This window comes from Amblyraja radiata, chromosome 21, assembly GCF_010909765.2.
Source record: "Amblyraja radiata isolate CabotCenter1 chromosome 21, sAmbRad1.1.pri, whole genome shotgun sequence".
Lineage (NCBI taxonomy): Eukaryota > Metazoa > Chordata > Chondrichthyes > Rajiformes > Rajidae > Amblyraja > Amblyraja radiata.
In genome coordinates this window covers 12,713,527-12,730,982 of record NC_045976.1, presented here as the reverse complement: position 1 = coordinate 12,730,982, position 17,456 = coordinate 12,713,527, and the positions used below count along the sequence as shown (strand labels likewise).

Below are 17,456 nucleotides of genomic sequence, written 5' to 3'. Positions count from 1 at the left end.
CCTTGGGTACTGTCTGTACGGAGTTTGTATGTTCTCCCCGTGACTGTGTGGGTTTTTTCCGGGTGCTCCGGTTTCCTCCCACACTCCAAGGACATACAGGTTTGTAGATTAATTGGCTTTGGTAAAAATGGTAAGTTGTCCCTAGTGTGTAGGATAGTGCTTGTGTACAGGGTGATTGTTGATCGGCATGGAAACGGTGGGTTGAAGGGCCTGTTTGCATGCTGTATCTAAACTAAACTAAACTATTGCCGTGATATCTTGCCCACTTATGGTATATCAAATCAGGGCGGCACGGTGGCGCAGCGGTAGAGTTTCCGCTTTACAGCGCATACAGCGCCAGAGACCCGGGTTCGATCCCGACTATGGGTGCTGTCTGCACGGAGTTTGTACCTTCTCCCTGTGACCTATGTGGGTTTTCTCCGAGATCTTTGGTTTCCTCCCACACTCCAAAGGCATACAGGTTTGTAGGTTAAATGGCTTGGTATGAATGTAAAATTGTCCCTAGTGTGTGGCAATGTGCGGGGATCGCTGCTCGGTTTCCGCGCTGCATCTCTAAACGTAACTAAACTAAATCAATATCACCCTCAGAGTGGTGATGGAGATGGAGGGAGGATGGTGGAGGGGATCTGTCACTTTGCTTCTAGAGTAAAGAAGCAGTCTACAGGTCTGCACACAAACAGGCGAATAGTGAAAGTGGGTTTACACACTCCTGGGGAATGTTGCATTGGATTCCAGCCACCATTATGAAATAATATCACACAGCTGCAAATCATTTAAAGTGAAACCACGTAAACTGAAGCAAATGGATTGTAAATGAATGATTTTAAACCCTGTATTGTTCCTTCATTTAAGGAATCTTTCTCAGCCCTCTGGCACTTCCCCGGTAAGTAATCGTTCAATGATTGCAATGGTATTTAAAAGTAAATCGCCAGATATAAACATTCACAAGGATAGCCCTGATCGAAGTTTGCAGCATTAACTTTACCAATGACTTCATGACTGGAAAATTTGTAATAGATGGACCTTTAATATACCCACACAATATTCTCCATGTTGGTTGAAGGCTAAATGTTAAGAAGAATGTCACAGTCATAAAGCACGGACACAGGCCCTTCAGCCCAACTTCCTAGTCCACGCTGTCCAAGGTGCCCCATCTGTGTGAGTCCTATTTGCGTTTGGTCAATATCCCGCGCAAAACCTTTCCTATCCATGTACCTTTCCAATTGACTCTTAATCATTGTCATTGTATCTGCCTCAACTACATCTTCTGACAGCTCGTTCCATTTACCCACGCCCCTCGTTCCATTTACCCACCACCCCTCAGGTTCCTATTAAATCTTTCTCCTCTCACCTTAAAAAACTGAAAAAATCTAAAGAAGGGCCTCAACCCAAAACGTCACCCATTCCTTCTCTCCGGAGATGCTGCCTGTCCCGCTGAGTTACTCCAGCTTTTTGTGTCTTTCTTCGGATTAAATCAGCGTCTGCAGTTCCCTCCTACACATCCAAACTTCTTTACTCAATTTCCCTGACTGATGAATTAATTCTTTAAGCATCTAAGTTGATGACTGTAGGAATAAAAATGGAACGGCCACCCAGAGTTGGGGTTCGAAGTAACGGACGATTTAGCCAGACAAAGCTGACCTCCCAAGTGTGAAAAAAGGCACTGCAGAGACTCAAACATCACCCATTCCTTCTCTCCAGAGATGCTGCCTGCCCCGCTGAGTTTGTTTGCTCGTGTGTTAAGGGTCTGTCCCACTTTGCCGTCATTTATGTGACAGGCCGGTCGTGACTGTCGCGCGATGGTCGCGCGCGTCATCATGCGTCCACACAGCTGTCTGGAGCGCGTTACGTCATTTGAAGATGGACACAAAATGCAGGAGTAACTTAGTGGGACCGACAGCATCACTGTAGAGAAAGAATGGATGACATTTCGGATCGAGACTCTTCTTCAGTCTGAAAGAAGGGTCTTGACCCGAAACGTCACCCATTGCTTCTCTCCAGAGATGCTGCCGGTCCCGCTGAGTTACTCCTGCATTTTGTGTCTATCTCCAATTGTCTTGGCCCCGCTCTGGGAGTAGGAGTGGGGGCGGATCCGGATCCGCAACGGCCGTGAGCCCCAGGCCGAGCTCGGCGATCGTTTGCCTGCTTCTGCTGCAGCTGGAGGTGAGACTTTACGTCGCGCCAGGGTCTTGGGCCTGTCCCACTTTGGCCGTCAATTACGCGACAGGCCGGTGGCGCGCCAAGATTTAGTGCAGGACGAAATCCACACTCCTCCACGCCACTCCATGTGCCCGTCCCGCGCTACCCAAGCGCTAGCAGGTCGCGTAAATGGCGAGCGAATGACAGCGAAGTGGGACAGGCCCTTTAGACGGCGCAAAGCTCGCTGTTGGCTTCCGTCGTCGCCCAACATGTTGACAGAATTGATCGCCCGATGCATCGTGTCGTCGTTTCCGGGGATCGCCACGAGGAAGTTTCTGTCATGATCCCCTCCTGCTGAGTTACTCCAGCTTTTAGTGTCTATCTCCCGAGTGTGACTTTGGTACATTTTTTATATTCTCAGATGACGAGGTTACTCAGGGACTCGATTAACAGTAACAAGATTTTGCAGAGATTAACAATACAACAAAGTCTTAATTACAGATGGAACTCAGAAAGACTGAGTTAGGTCACAAACAGAATGAGATGATTGTCCACAAGTCTAAATTCATTAACAGTAAATCCAAATTTCTGTTACAATGTTGGCTGCATGCATAATCAATGACATTCCTGTGAGGCTTAGTCTGCCGTTTCCTGTCACCAGATCAACACAATCCACATCCTCACCCATTAATTATTAGCCTTCACCTCCAGTATCTGGCCCTCACTATCGCTTACCCTACAACCCCTGCAGCAATGACTGAGAAAGGCAGGGCATTGAAACGTTATTCCTTTGACCCGATAAAGATATTAAGGGATGTAATAAAGGAATGAATAGGACTAGCTATTTCCTTTTGCAGGAACATCTACAGCCAGTGGAATTTGATTTAAAGTTAGCATTATAGAATTGTAGAATCATTACCATTTTCTGACGGCAAGGGCGATTCGGAAAAAAATACCACGTAGAGACAAGGAACTGCAGATGCTGGTTTACAACAAAAAAAGACACAAAGTGCTGGAGTAACTCAGCGGGTCAGGCAGCATCTTTGGAGAACTTGGGTAGGTGACGTTTCAGTCTGGAGAAGGGTCCCGACCCGAAACATCACCTTTCCATGTTCTCCAGAGATGCTGCCTGACCCGCTGAATTACTCCAGCACTTTGAGTCCTTTATTTTTAAAACTCCGCTTCCTTTTACCCAAGATTAAAATTAAATGTTTTGTTGATGCAGATTTGGACAGCAAGCATTGTTTTGTTGATCTCTGCCCATTGATAATTGGGCCAATGACTTTCTTCCCTGTACATCATGGTTGCTTAGAATGAAGGGGCAGGCTGGGGTGGGGAGAGTGTGTAGGCATAGCCTATGTAACCAGCCTGCCCCACGCCACTTTTATCAGATCTTTTACTGCGCTTAATAGTTCATCTCAGCAACATTGTTGGTGGTTCCACAACTGACAGGGTCAGCAATGCCACAACTAACAGTGAAATGCTTCCGTAATAAGTATTTTACCTAGTTTGATCTCAGATTAGTAGAAATTTGGGGATGGACACAAAAAGCTGGAGTAACTCAGTGGGTCTGGCAGCATCTCTGAAGGCAGCAGACTAAAGAAGGGTCTCGACCGAAAAAGTCACCAATTCCTTTTCTCCTGAGATGCCGCCTGACCGTCTGAGTAACTCCAGCACTTTGTGTCTGTCTTCGGTGTAAACCAGCACCAACAGTTCCTTCCTACACAAGAGATATCTGGAGCATTTTTCTCCAGTTTTACCCAACCTCTCCCACCAATACCCTGCTCAGGTCGTACAGCACAGTAACAGATCCTTCGTCCCAACTTGTCCATGCCAACCAAGATACCCCATCTACACAAGTCCCGCATGCCTGTGTTAGACCCCTATCCCTCCAGACCTGTCTGATCCATGTACTACCTCCTCTGGCAGCTTGTGTTCCATATACCCACCACCCTCTGAGTGAAAAGGTTGCCACTCAGGTTCCTATTAAATATCTCCCCCCTCACCTTAGAATGTTGTCCTCTAGTATTAGATTCCCCAACTCTGGTAAAAGACTCTGCATTCACCCTATCTATTCTCCATCTGAAGGTGTACCTGAGTATTTCAGCTGTTGTGTCAAGCTTTTCCTCATTTTCTCTAATATCACTTCAACCAGCAACTTTGCGTAAAAAAATTAAACATTAAATCGTCAGCAAAAACACTAACTTTGAGAACAAACTTCTTGCAAGAATCAAAATTGGTTTGAGCATGTATCTGCGAAGGCCTCCGTAATAATGGCCCTTGTGAATGTGAATGACAAGATGTCGATGCTTTCACTGAAGCACCGCTACATTACTGAGAGCTGCCAGTGTTCTGCTGGTCTCTGTCGTCAGTGCCTTAGTCAGCACTGGTCCACGATGACCATTGGTGGCAACAAATGAATCAGATCCTACAAGAACGTACAAGCCATATTATCCAGGAGCAACAAGAAAGACACTTTTGTCATTTATTTGGACGCCCAATTGTAAGAGCTGCCATTGTGTAGCAATGAAGCATTGGCAGCGACGGTGGGAGAGCCAATGAGATGGGTGTCCAGGCAACCTTTGTAAGGGGTGAGGCAAACAGGACAGAAATGTTAAGGTGCACGTCACCAATGTTAAAGTGCAGAGTGAATAGAGGAATACAGTTAGATTATGTGTGTGTTTGTGTGTGTTTCTATGTATGTGTGTGTTTCTGTGTGTATGCATGTTTCTGTGTGTATGTAACAGCATTTGTGTGGTTCGGTGAGTGTGTGTGATGTTTGTGTGGTGCCTGTGTGTATCTCCGCATGTGTGTGCTTCTCTGTGTGTGTGTGTGTGTGGTGTACGTGAGGTCTGTGTGTGCCTGCATGTGTGACAGGGAGAGAGACGGAGGTGGATTTGAATGCGGTCATTTGGAAGCCACACCCACTCTTATGCCTCCTCTGGTGACAACAGACATTAAGAGGGGGCTCATGAAAGAGATTGTTGTGGGCGGTGGTGGTGGCTCTGATTATGAAGATGGAATCTTGAGAAAGAATTGACATGGAAGTGGACAATGGAGGGCAGACACTCAAGAGATGAAGTTCTCAGCCTGCAGAGAGACCACAAACAGAAAGGGCATTAAATACGGGGAATCCTTGGGTCATGAATGACCTGACTCGCGGAAATCTAACTTTGCACAGATGCTCCCATACATATTCTAAACATTTTATGTTTGTCATAACAACATAATTACCTGAAGAAGTTTTCTGACCCGAAGCTTTGCCTGTCCATTCCCCCCGCAGTTGCTGCCTGACCTGCTGAGTTCCTCCATAATAATTCAGATTCAGATTCAGATTCAATTTTAATTGTCATTGTCAGTGTACAGTACAGAGACAACGAAATGCATTGTTGCATTAATGCATTAATAATAAAATATATATAATGAATACCAACAACATATTATTGTTAGTCAAAACATAAAGTGCTGGAGGAACTCAGGCAGCATCTGTGGAGGGAATGGACAGGCAAAGTTTTGGGTATACACTGTACATATATCCCATGAGTTTAATTATAGCTAGTGTCAGGTGATTACTCACTGAGTATTATAGTAATTATTAAAGGTGTAGGGAGAGGAATACAGCATGGTACCAAAGGAAACCCACATCTGTAAAAGGGGAGAAGGGCAAACTGAAGAAGGGTTTCGACTGGAAACGTTGCCTATTTCCTTCGCTCCATAGTTGCTGCCTCACACGCTGAGTTTCTCCAGCACTTCTGTCTACCTCCACCTATCACTTGCCAGGATTTGCCCTGCCCCCACTTCTCTTTTCCAGCATTCTCCCCCCCCCCCCCCACCCCGCACCCCCTCCCCCCACACTCCAGCAGTCTGAAGAAGAGTCCCGACCAAAACATCGCCTGTCCATTCCCTCCACAGATGCTGCCTGACCTAAGTTCAATGGATACTGAACCACAATCAACCTGAGCTATAATTCCAGGGATTCTCAACTTAAGCCTCTCCATCCCCCTAACATTCTTTCCTTTAAGACAATACTTAAACCATCACATTGAACACATTTTGGATCATCTTGGAGGCACAAAAAAATGCAGCTGCTGCTTTACAGATCATCTCCCCTGATTTCTCTTTACATGTCGGGTGTTAAATATTTTTGATTGAGTGATTGAGAGATAGGGCATTGATTGATTGAAAGATAAAGCTAGTGTGTGGGGAGTGACTGCAAAAGTGTGGCCCATATTCCTCTAAACATTTCCTATCTATTTTCCTGAGAGTATTTAGAGAGATAGAGGATGGAAACAGGCCCTTCGGCCCATCGATCACCCATTCACACCAGTTTCTATGTTATCCCACCTTCTCATCCTTACACACCAGGGGCAATTTACACTGGGCCAATTAACCTAAAACTCCGCACATCTTTGGGATGTGGGAGTAAACCGGAGCACCCGAAGGAAATCCCCACGGTCACAAGGAGAACGTGCAATCTCCACACACGGACAGCACCCGAGGTCAGGATCAAAACTGGATCTCTGTTGCTCCACCTGTCGCCCAACTGTACCTGTCCAAATGTCTTTGCGAAAGCAGGATAACGTAGAACTAGTGTGAACGGGTGATCGATGGTCAGCGTGGGTCGAAGGGCCTGTTTCCACGCCGCATCTGTTAATCAATCAAACAATTGACCCGACCAAAGCAAGTTTTGGAAATGTGAACTCCACTGATTATTAATAATGCAGTGGGAATGAAAAGCACCTGCACCATCTCATTCTGCAAAGTGATTCTCTGCCTGTGTGAGGAACGGGGACAAAACAGATGTACTGTCTGTAAAGATAGAAATGTTTTAATGATAGAAATGGAGCATTGTCAATGAGGCCAAGTCAATGGATATTTTTAAGGCAGAGATAGATAGATTATTGATTATTACAGGTGTCAGAGTTTATGCGGAGAAGGCGGGAAAATGGGGTTAGGAGGGAGAGATGGATCAGCCATGATTGAATGGTGGAGTAGACTTGATGGGCCGAATGGCCTAATTCTACTCCTATCACATGATCTTATGAATGAAATCCTCAACGGTGAATATGCTACATCCCTCAAACTGAACTAAACTAATGTCTAAAGAAGGATCTCAAACCAAAACGCCACCTATTCCTTTTTCTCCAGAGATGCTGCCTGACCTACTGAGTTACTCCAGCTACTTCGGTTTAAACCGAGCATCTGCAGTTCCTTCCTGCACACAAATTAATTCTCCAAGTGGACAAGGCAAAGGTAAAGGCTGATGAAAAAGCAGTAATTAAAGAATGGGTCGACTGGGCTTGTGTTCATTGGAGTTTAGAAGGATGAAATCTTATAGAAACATAACATTCTTAAAGGATTGGACAAGCTAGATGCAGGCAAAATATTCCCGATGTTGGGGGAGTCAAGAACCAGGGATCACAGTTTAAGAATAAGGGGTAGGCCATTTAGGATTGAGATGAGGAAAAACTTCTTCACCCAGAGAGTTGTGAATCTGTGGAATTCTCTGCCACAGAAGGCAGTGGAGGCCACTTTGCTAGATGCTTTTAAGAGAGAGTTAAATATAGCTCAGGGCTATGGGGGGAAAAGCAGGAACGGGGAACTGATTTTAGAATGGTGGTGCTGGCTCGAAGGGTCGAATGGCCTGCTCCTGCACCTATTTGTCTATGTTTTGCTTCCAATGTCAGGAGAATTGGAGGAGCGCTTCTATTAGAGACAATACTATAGCGATCACTGTTCACGTGATGCTGGGGCTACTGTAGGCGTGATTATAGTGTGTCTTGTTGTAAGTATGAGGTGTTTCAGGTCAGTTGTGGCCGTGCACAGCACAAGGGCTGCATGAGATGTGTGAGTAACGGCACGGCGTGGAAGGAGAAAGGCAGGGTATTTAAAGGCGATGGTTCACACAGCGCAGACAGTCAGCTAGCTGCTCCTGCAAGCAACTTCACTTCAACAGTGAAACATAATCCCCGTCGGACGCTCCTGGAACCTGGTCCTTTCAGGGATGGCAGACAAAGCAAACAACGGGCAGAACTGGTCATCTTTCTCCGAGTAAGTGCTGCTCTAAACCTCCCCCCGCTATGTGATTTACTGTGTGTGTATGTGTGTGTGAGGGGGAGATCGTGTTTGCAGTGAATGAAAGATGCAGTGTCCCCTCCCTTACCTCGTCGAGAACAGATCAAAGTGCCAAACAAAGGACACACATGACGGGGGTGTATACTTGTCCACTCTACATGGGGTGCTCGGCAGATACAGGCCTTTCAATAGGCTTTTGGTTCTACCCAGTCCCTCCAGCAGCGTGCATTAAGCTGGAAAGAGCGCAGAGACGATTTACGATGTTGCCAGGATTGAGCTACAGTGAGAGGTTGGGCAGGGTAGGGCTTTGTTCCTGGCAAAGGAGATTAATGGGGGTGATCATACCGAGGTGTATAAAATGGTGGGGGTGGGGGTGGGGTGTGAATGCTCAGTCTGTTACCCAGAGTAGGCAAATCAGAAACCAGAGGTTTAAGGTGAGAGGGGGAAAGACTTAATTAGGAACCTAAGATAGACACAAAACACAGGAGTAACTCGGCAGGACAGGCAGCATCTCTGGAGAGAAGGAATGGGCGACGTTGTGGGTTGAGACCCTTCTTCAGACTGATGTCAGGGAGAGGGAGATACATAGATAAGGAATGTAAGTTGTGAAAATAAGACAAAGGGGATGGAGATCAAGGATAAGGTAGACAAAAATACGGGAGAAACTCAGCGGGTGAGGCAGCATCAATGGAACAAAGGGATAGGTGACGTTTCAGGTCGAGACCCTTCTTCAGACATTCTTGTAGTTAGCCGTTATCATTATTAGCTGGGAGAAGTTAACAACAATGCAAACAGAGATAAAATGTAGTCGGAGACAGTAAGACTGGTCTGAACATATAAATAGGAACCTATTAAGGTTGAGGGTGGTGGGTGTATGGAACATGCTGCCAGAGGAGATAGGTAAGGCAGGTACTATAACAGCATTTGAAAGACACTTGGACAGGTACATGGATCGGAACGGTTTAGAAGAGCATGGGCCAGTTTGATTTTAACTTGGTCCTGTTTAGCGCCTTTAATAAAATCAGCACAGACAAAGGTTTAAGGGCAGCACAGTGGCACAGCTGGTAGAACTGCTGCCCCACAGCGCCGGAGGACCGAGTCCGATCCTGACCTCGGGTGCTGTCGGTGTGTCGAGTTTGCACGTTCTCCCTGTGACCGCATGGGTTTCCTTCAGGTACTCTGGTTTCCTCCCACATCCCAAAGATGTGTGGGTTTGTAGGATAATTGGCCCTCTTGCTCCTGGTGTGCAGGGAGTGGATACAAAGTGGGATAACATAGAACTTGTGTGAGCGTGTGATCGATGGTCGGAGTGACTTGGGGGCTGAAGGTCTGTTTCCATGCTGTATCTTTCAATCAATCAATTCAATTAATCAATACACATGTTGCTCACTTCAACGGGCAGCACATCTGGGCGGTACAGGGGTGCAGCGGCAGATTTGCTGCCTCACAGCGCCCTTTCAATCCGTACTAGGGGAGCTGCCTGTATGTAGCTTATATGTTCTCCCTGTGACCACGTGGGTTTTCTCCGGGTATCCCAGTTTCCTCTCGCCCTTCAAAGACGTACAGGTTTGTAGATTAATTGGCGTTGGTAAAAAATTGTAAAATTGGCCCTAAGTGTGTAGGATAGTGTTAGTGTAGGATAGTGTACGGGATGATCGCTGGTCGGCACGGACTCGGTGGGCCAAAGGGCCTGTTTCCGCGCTGTATCTCTGAAGTCTAAAGTCTAACAGGGAGTGTGGCATTGTAAGTTAACAGTATCACAAAGAATACAGCTGCGTTTTAGCTCCTGTGAGAGTGAACCTTTCCGGATGTCTGTTGTGAGAGGGCTGGCCTGCTGTGGCAGCGAACTCACTTGTGGCTGGACAGTAGTCTTGCTGTTGGCAGGAGTGGAAACCCATTCAAAAGCTAAACCCACGCACAGCTCCCAGCTTATCTCAGCTTCTCCTGGTGTTTAGGGTGGGATTAGTCGGAGAGTTTTGCTGCTTGCCATTGTTCTATTGACATCTACCGACCAGGAAACAGGGCACACTGTGACTACATTGGCAGATCTGTCTTCGCACGTAGCTAGTAACATTGCGAGGATCAAGCTGCTCCCTGTTGAACAAATGTGAGGCAAAGATGGTTCAATGGTACTTTATTTTCACATGTACTGAGCTACAGTGAAATTCATTTTTCACATACAGTTCAGTAAAAGTATTACTATACATAAACACAATCTTAGTTAACTAAAAGCGACTGCAAGTTATCAGTTGAATATAAGCAAGGATATGTTGACTTTTGTGGTAGAAAATAATTGCAAGGTAATAATAACTAGAGTAGATGCAAAGAACTAGTTTAAATGCTGGTTTAACTGAAACCAGATGCTGAATTTAAAAATACACAAAATGCTGGAGTAACTCAATGGGTCAGGCAACATCTCTGGACAATATGGGCAGGTGATGTTTCGGGTGGGGACCCTTCTTCTAACTAGTGCTCTTTCTTACCAATGTTGCGACTTATTGTGTGCAGTTCTGGTCGCAAGGAGACACAAGGAACTGTAGATGTTGGAATCATGGGCAAAACACACAAGTGCTGGGTGAACTCAGTGGGTCAGACAGCATCTGCGGAGGGAAATGGATAGTCTGAAGAAGGGTCCCGACTCGAAACGTTGCCTGTTCTTTCCCTCCATGGATGCCACCTGGCCCGCTGAGTTCCTCCAACACTTTGTGACTCCAGCATCTGCAGTTCCCTGTGTCTCCATCGCTGGAACTCACTATCCCAGCCACAGACACAGCACCTGGTCCCTGTTGTAGAAGTAAAGAACTGCACGACGCTGGTTAATAAACTAAAGGGCACAATATGCTGAAGTAACTAAGCATACCGTGAGGAGATTTTGTTTCCACTAGTATGCTGTTTCCTGCAGTGTTACCAAGAATTAAAATATTATCTTCCTTCAATTCATTCAAGCGTGCACCAATTAGTTATTAGATGCCCAACGTAAACTTGAGGAAGAACATCTCCCCTGTGGGGGCATTACACACTGCTGGACTCGATACACTCTATCTTTCTGTCTGTATCATAACAGTCATCATTTTGGCTCAGTTTTTAGTTTTCTCTGTCCCGAGCCTTTCTATGATCGAAGGATCATGCAGACAAGGAAGTATATTCTGATCCCAACATCTTCTGTTCTATCCCATCCCTCCCACTCCATCTCTGCAGTAAATGCTAACTTGTTTTCTCTTTTCCTCAGTCCTGAAAAAGGCTAGCAAACCCAAAACATTTTACTGTTTCTCTTACTGCGGAGGCTGCCTGACCTGCTGAGTGTTTTCAGCATTTTCAGCAAGTCCCAGACTTATTTGAAACAAAACACGAAATGCTGGAGTAACTCAGCGGGCTAGGCGGCATCTCTGGAGAACATGGATCGGATGCCGAACCAAAACGTCACCTATCCATGTCCTCCACAGCTGCTGAGTTACTCCAGCACTTTGTTTTTTACTCAAGATTCCAGCATCTACAGTTCTTTGTGTCTCCAGACTTGTTTGCGCGTATATTGTGATCCTTTTTGATAAACAAAATTGAATCATTTAAGGGATTATTTGCTAAAGGATGATTGTGAGGTGGTTTTTTTTAATGTGAATCATGGACAGCATGATGTTAGAGCTGCTGACTCACAGCGCCGGAGACCCAGGTTCAATCCTGTCCTCAGCTGCTGTTTGTGTGGAGTTTGCACGTTCTCCCTGTGACCCTGTGGGTTTTCTCCAGGCTCTGGTAATCTCCCGCATCCCAAAGATGTGCGGGTTTGTAGGTTAATTGTCCCTCTAAATAGCCCCTAGTGTGTAGGAAGTGGATGAGAAAGTGGGATAACATAGAACTAGTGTGAACGGGTGATCAATGGTCAGCGTGGACTCTGTGGGCTGAAGGGCCTGTTTCCATGCTCCATCTCTTTTTAAACAATCATGTTATCGCTACTAGGTACACATAAAAGCTGGAGAAACTCAACGGGTGCAGCAGCATCTATGGAGCGAAGGAAATAGGCAACGTTTCAGGCCGAAACGTTGCCTATTTCCTTCGCTCCATAGATGCTGCTGCACCCGCTGAGTTTCTCCAGCTTTTTTGTGTGCCTTCGATTTTCCAGCATCTGCAGTTCCTTCTTGAACAACATGTTATCGCTACTGATGGTAGCTTCTTAATTCCAATTTTATTGAGTTAATAAAATTTTGATTTACTTTAGTTTAGAGATACAAAGCAGAAACAGGCCCTTCGGCCCACCGAGTTCGTGCCGACCAGCGATCTCCGCACATTAACACTATCCTACACACTAGGGACAATCTACATTTATTCCAAGCCAATTAACCTACAAACCTGTACGTCTTTGGAGTGTGGGAGGAAACCGAAGATCTCGGAGAAAACCCACGCAAGTCAGGGGGAGAACGTACAAACTGCGTACAGACAAGCACCCGTAGTCAGGATCGAAATCCGGTCTCTGGCGCTGTAAGGCAGCAACTCTACCGCTGCACCACCGTGTTGCCCATGTGTTGCTGTGATCTCTATTTGAACTGTCTGGTTTGCCAGCTAGTAACTGAGTTACTCCAGCACTTTGTGTCTTGGTTTGTAAACCAGCGTCGACAGTTCCTTGTTTCCATTCTTACTTTAGTTCTGGTTTGAGGATTATCCTTGGTTGCCAATGTAGGATTTAAGTGTTGGCTACAATCAGCAAATGAGATCCTTTTTTGATACTAAATCCTGTGCTCGTAAAGGAATAGCATTTATTTTTCTGTTTGGAATGAAAAATAAACAGGATATTTGGAAAAACTTAACGTACCTTAGATTTTATAAACAAGCGACAACCGCAACGAAGAGCTAGTTTGGGGAATTTGAAAGTTAAACACTCATCAGAAGTAGCCATGTGATCAAGGAGCTGGCAGGACAGACCCATAGTAAAGTCTTATCATAACAAACCACAATGTTTGCCACAGGATAAGAACAAAAGCATTCATTTATCCACTGATTTCCTTCCCACTTGGAACAGTAATTGTAAACCAGAACCAATGTGAGCGACTGTCTTTAACTGTGACTGACAGTTTCATCAAACTCTTGCGCTGCCTCACAGCGCCGTGGACCCGGGTTCGATCTGACTTCGGGTGCTGTCTGTGTGTGGAGTTTGCACGTTCTCCCTGTGACCGTGTGAGTTACCTTACAGCGAATACAGACACAAAAAGCTAGAGCAACTCGGCGAGACGAGCAGCATCTCTGGAGAGAAGGAAGGAAAGGGTGACATTTCGGGTCAAGACTCTTCTTCAAACTCATTCAAATATAGACTTGGGTCTATCTTCAGTTTAAACCAGCATCTGCAGTTCCTTCCTATAGTTACCTTACAGCGCCAGAGACCTGGGCTCTGTGTAGTTTGGGGGCCTCGGTTTTCTCCAGGTGCTCTGATTTCCTCCCACATCCCAAAGACATGTGGCTTTGTAGGTTAATTGGCCCTCTGTAAATTGCCCCAAATGTGTAGGGAGTAGATGCAAACGTGGGATAACATAGAACTCGTGTGAATGGGTGATCGATGGTCGGTGTGGGCCTAAGGGCCTGTTTCCATGCTGTATCTTTCATTTAATTCATTCAATCAATTAGTGTAACATCAATCCCTTCCACACAAAAAACCTTTGCAAATGAATATTCACCAAAATCCACTGTAACCATTTCAAATCATAAAAACTGTGCTGGAATCTTAAACAAAACACAAAGTGCTGGAGGAACTCAGCGAGTCAGGCAGCATCCGTTGAGGGAATGGACTTGTCATTTTGGGCTGGGACCCGCCTCTAAACTCATGAAATGTCTCGACCCAAAACATCGACAAGATCACGAGAGGTTTCCGTTCAGGTTTCCTAAGTGGGACAGGGGCATGTGGGTGGATGCAGAGTCAAAGGTTCAAATGTTCTTTATTAGTCATATACACCGATTGGTGTAGTGAAATGCATATTACCATTGCAGCACATAAAAAAAGAATACAACATAACAGTAATAAAGAAATTTAAACATAAAAAACATGCCCCTACAATTGTTCCCATTATGAGGGAAGGCACAAAGTCCAGTCCCCATCCCTATGTCCACCCATAGTCAGGCCTATTGAGGCCTCCGCAGTCGCCTTTACAGAGGCCCGATGTTTCAGGACCTTCTCGCCAGGTGATGGTGCTCCGGCGTCGGGAGAATCCTCTCAGCGGCTTGGGATACCTAGAACGGCCACTTCCTTACCGGAGATCGCGGCTTCCGAAGCCGACAGGCCGCGCTGGATGGAGCTCCACCAATCGGCAAGAGATCCCAGGCTCCCGATGTTAAAGTCAGCGCCACCGCCAGCGGCTGGCCGCTCCACAGTCCCGCAACTCCGCGATATTTCATCAGCGGTCTCAGCTCACCGGAGCTCCAGCGCGGCGACCCGGGCAAGGCATCGCCCGCTCCGTTCCGCGATAGCGCTCCAGCGCTGTGCCGCCGCCGAAGCCAAGGTTCTGGCCGGTCCCCTCAGGAAACGCCGCTCCAGGCCCGCTGGTAGGCCGCGAGGACGGGTCGAAATGTTGTCCGGAGAAAAGCCGCCTCTCCGACCAGGTAGGGAACTAGGAAAAGCAGGTTTGATCCAAACTACCGGTGCTGTCTGTACGGAGTTTGCACGGTCTCCCTGTACATTCTTCCAGAATGGTTTTCCCCGGGTGCTCCAATTTCCTCCCACACTCCCAAAGATGTACAGGTTTGTAGGCTAATTGGCTTCTGTAAATTGTAAATTGTCCCTAGTGTATGTAGGATAGTGTTAGTGTGCGGGGATCGCTGGTGGGCACAGACTCTGTGGGCCAAAGGGCCTGTTCCCGCCCTGTATCACTAAAACCAAAAACTAAAAATTCACATCCTTGCCTCTATTGATTCCTTAATCAACATAGATAAAGAACAGATCATGTAGTCGTCCATCTCATCGATGTTTGTGGAACCTCACCTGGCACCAAGCTGCATTCTCTCATCATTCTCACAAGTGCCTGAGGATATTTTTACACCATTAATCTGTAACGGAAATTGTTTTGTAGTCTTTAAAGGAAAAATTTCCTCTGCCCTCTAATGGATTTACAAATTATTATATTTATTTTCTGCATGTGGTCCTTAGTTCTGGTGTAGCTGTGAATAAGGAATGGGTTTTGACATTAAACTAACGTTTGTTACCAACCTTCACAGTTAATGATATCATGGACATTCATGAACTGTCAGAACCTTTTTCCCAGGGTGGAAATGTCAAAGACTAGAGGGCACAGCTTTAAGGTGAGGGGGTAAAGTTTAAAGGAGATGTGTGGAGCAAGTTTTATTTACACAGAGGGTGGTGTTTAAGATGCTTTTGGACGTGCTGTCAGGGATGGCGTTTAAGATGCTTTCGGATAGGCACATCTCCTTTAAACCTTGCCCCTCTCACCTTGGCTTTGATATTTTCACTCTGGGGGGGAACAAAGGTTTAGATTGTTCTTGAATGCCCACTGTGCCATTAACCCTGAAACATGGTAACAAATATTAGTTCAATGTCAAAACCAATAGATATGCAGGGATATCCGACACTTCCCTACAATTCCTTGACCTCACCATCTCCATCGCAGGGGACAGACTCCTGACCGACATACATTACAAACCCTCTGACTCACATGGCTATCTGGACTACACGTCTTCCCACCCTGCCCCCTGTAAAGACTCCATCCCTTACACCCAATTCCTCCGCCTACGCCGCATCTGTTCCCAGGATGAGACATTTCATACCAGGGCATCGGAAATGTCCTCGTTCTTCGGGGAACGGGGATTCCCCTCCGCCACCATAGATGAGGCTCACACCAGGGTCTCATCCATACCCCGTAACACTGCTCTCTCTCCCCATCCCCGCACACGCAACAAGGGCAGAGTCCCTCTGGTCCTCACCTTTCACCCCACCAGCCGGCAAATACAACACATAATCCTCCGCCATTTCCGCCACCTCCAACGTGACCCCACCACTCGCCACATCTTCCCATCTCCCCCCATGTCTGCCTTCCGCAAAGACCGCTCCCTCCGCAACTCCCTCGTCAATTCTTCCCTTTCCTCCCGCACCACCCCCTCCCCGGGCACTTTCCGTTGCAACCGCAAGAAATGCAACACCTGTCCCTTCACCTCCCCCCTCAACTCCATTCAAGGTCCCAAGCAGTCGTTCCAGGTGCGACAAAGGTTCACCTGTATCTCCTCCAACCTAATCTACTGCATCCGCTGCTCTAGATGTCAGCTGATTTACATCGGTGAGACCAAGCGTAGGTTGGGCGATCGCTTCGCCGAACACCTCCGCTCAGTCCGCAATAACCTACCTGACCTCCCGGTGGCTCAGCACTTCAACTCCCCCTCCCATTCCCAATCCGACCTCTCTGTCCTGGGTCTCCTCCATTGCCAGTGTGAGCAACAGCGGAAATTGGAGGAACAGCACCTCATATTCCGTCTGGGGACCTTGCGTCCTTATGGCATTAACATTGAATTCTCCCAATTTGGCTAGCCCTTGCTGTCTCCTCCCCTTCCTTAACCCTCTAGCTGTCTCCTCCCACCCTCCCATCCGCCCGCCCTCGGGCTCCTCCTCCTCCTCCCCTTTTCCTTCTTTCTTTTCCCCACCCCCCATCAGTCTGAAGAAGGGTTTTGGCCCGAAACGTCGCCTATTTCCTTCGCTCCATAGATGCTGCTGCACCCGCTGAGTTTCCCCAGCAATTTTGTGTACCTTCGATATTCCAGCATCTGCAGTTCCCTTTTGAACGATATGCAGGGAAAGTAGGGTTATGGATCACATGCAGGCAGAAGAGATTAGTTTAACTTGGCATCATGTTCAAGACAAACATTATGGGCTGAAGGGCCTTTTCATGTGCTGTCCTGTGTTCCATTTGCTATGTTCTAAGAAGTTAAATGGAACCAATACTTAAAGAGAGTAAAGGACAAAGTTAGTGAAGAAATTTTTTTTTGAAGAAAATCCCTTCCGGTCTGAAGAAGGGTCTCAACCCAAATGTCACCTGTCCATGTTCTCAAGAGATGCTGCCTGACACGCTGAGTTACTCCAGCACTTATAAACCAGCATCTGCAGTTCCCTGCATCTGCTGGAGTATTCAGTTGCCTGAAGAGACAAACCACAGACTGACGGAAGCGTGGCTGCCAATCTGCGCCTACGGCCCCTCCGACCACCACCAATCACTCACACACATTCACACACAGGCAAAGGTGGGTGAAGTGTCTTGCCCAAGGAC

The 17,456-nt window shown here is 46.8% G+C and overlaps 1 protein-coding gene across 8 annotated transcripts in view; it reads left to right on the top strand.

The window, feature by feature from the left end:
- The window catches only part of cald1 (caldesmon 1), a 186,699-nt gene that overhangs the window by 112,281 nt on the left and 56,962 nt on the right, over window positions 1-17,456 (top strand). The window contains exon 1 of one of the 8 annotated variants that reach the window (XM_033039565.1): window positions 7,909-8,190. The exons of the other annotated variants lie outside the window; for them this stretch is intronic. Within the exon in view, the coding sequence (XP_032895456.1) occupies window positions 8,144-8,190 (47 nt within the window). The 5' untranslated portion in view covers window positions 7,909-8,143. Of the gene's footprint in view, window positions 1-7,908; window positions 8,191-17,456 lie in introns of those variants that run through there. 8 annotated transcript variants of the gene reach the window in all.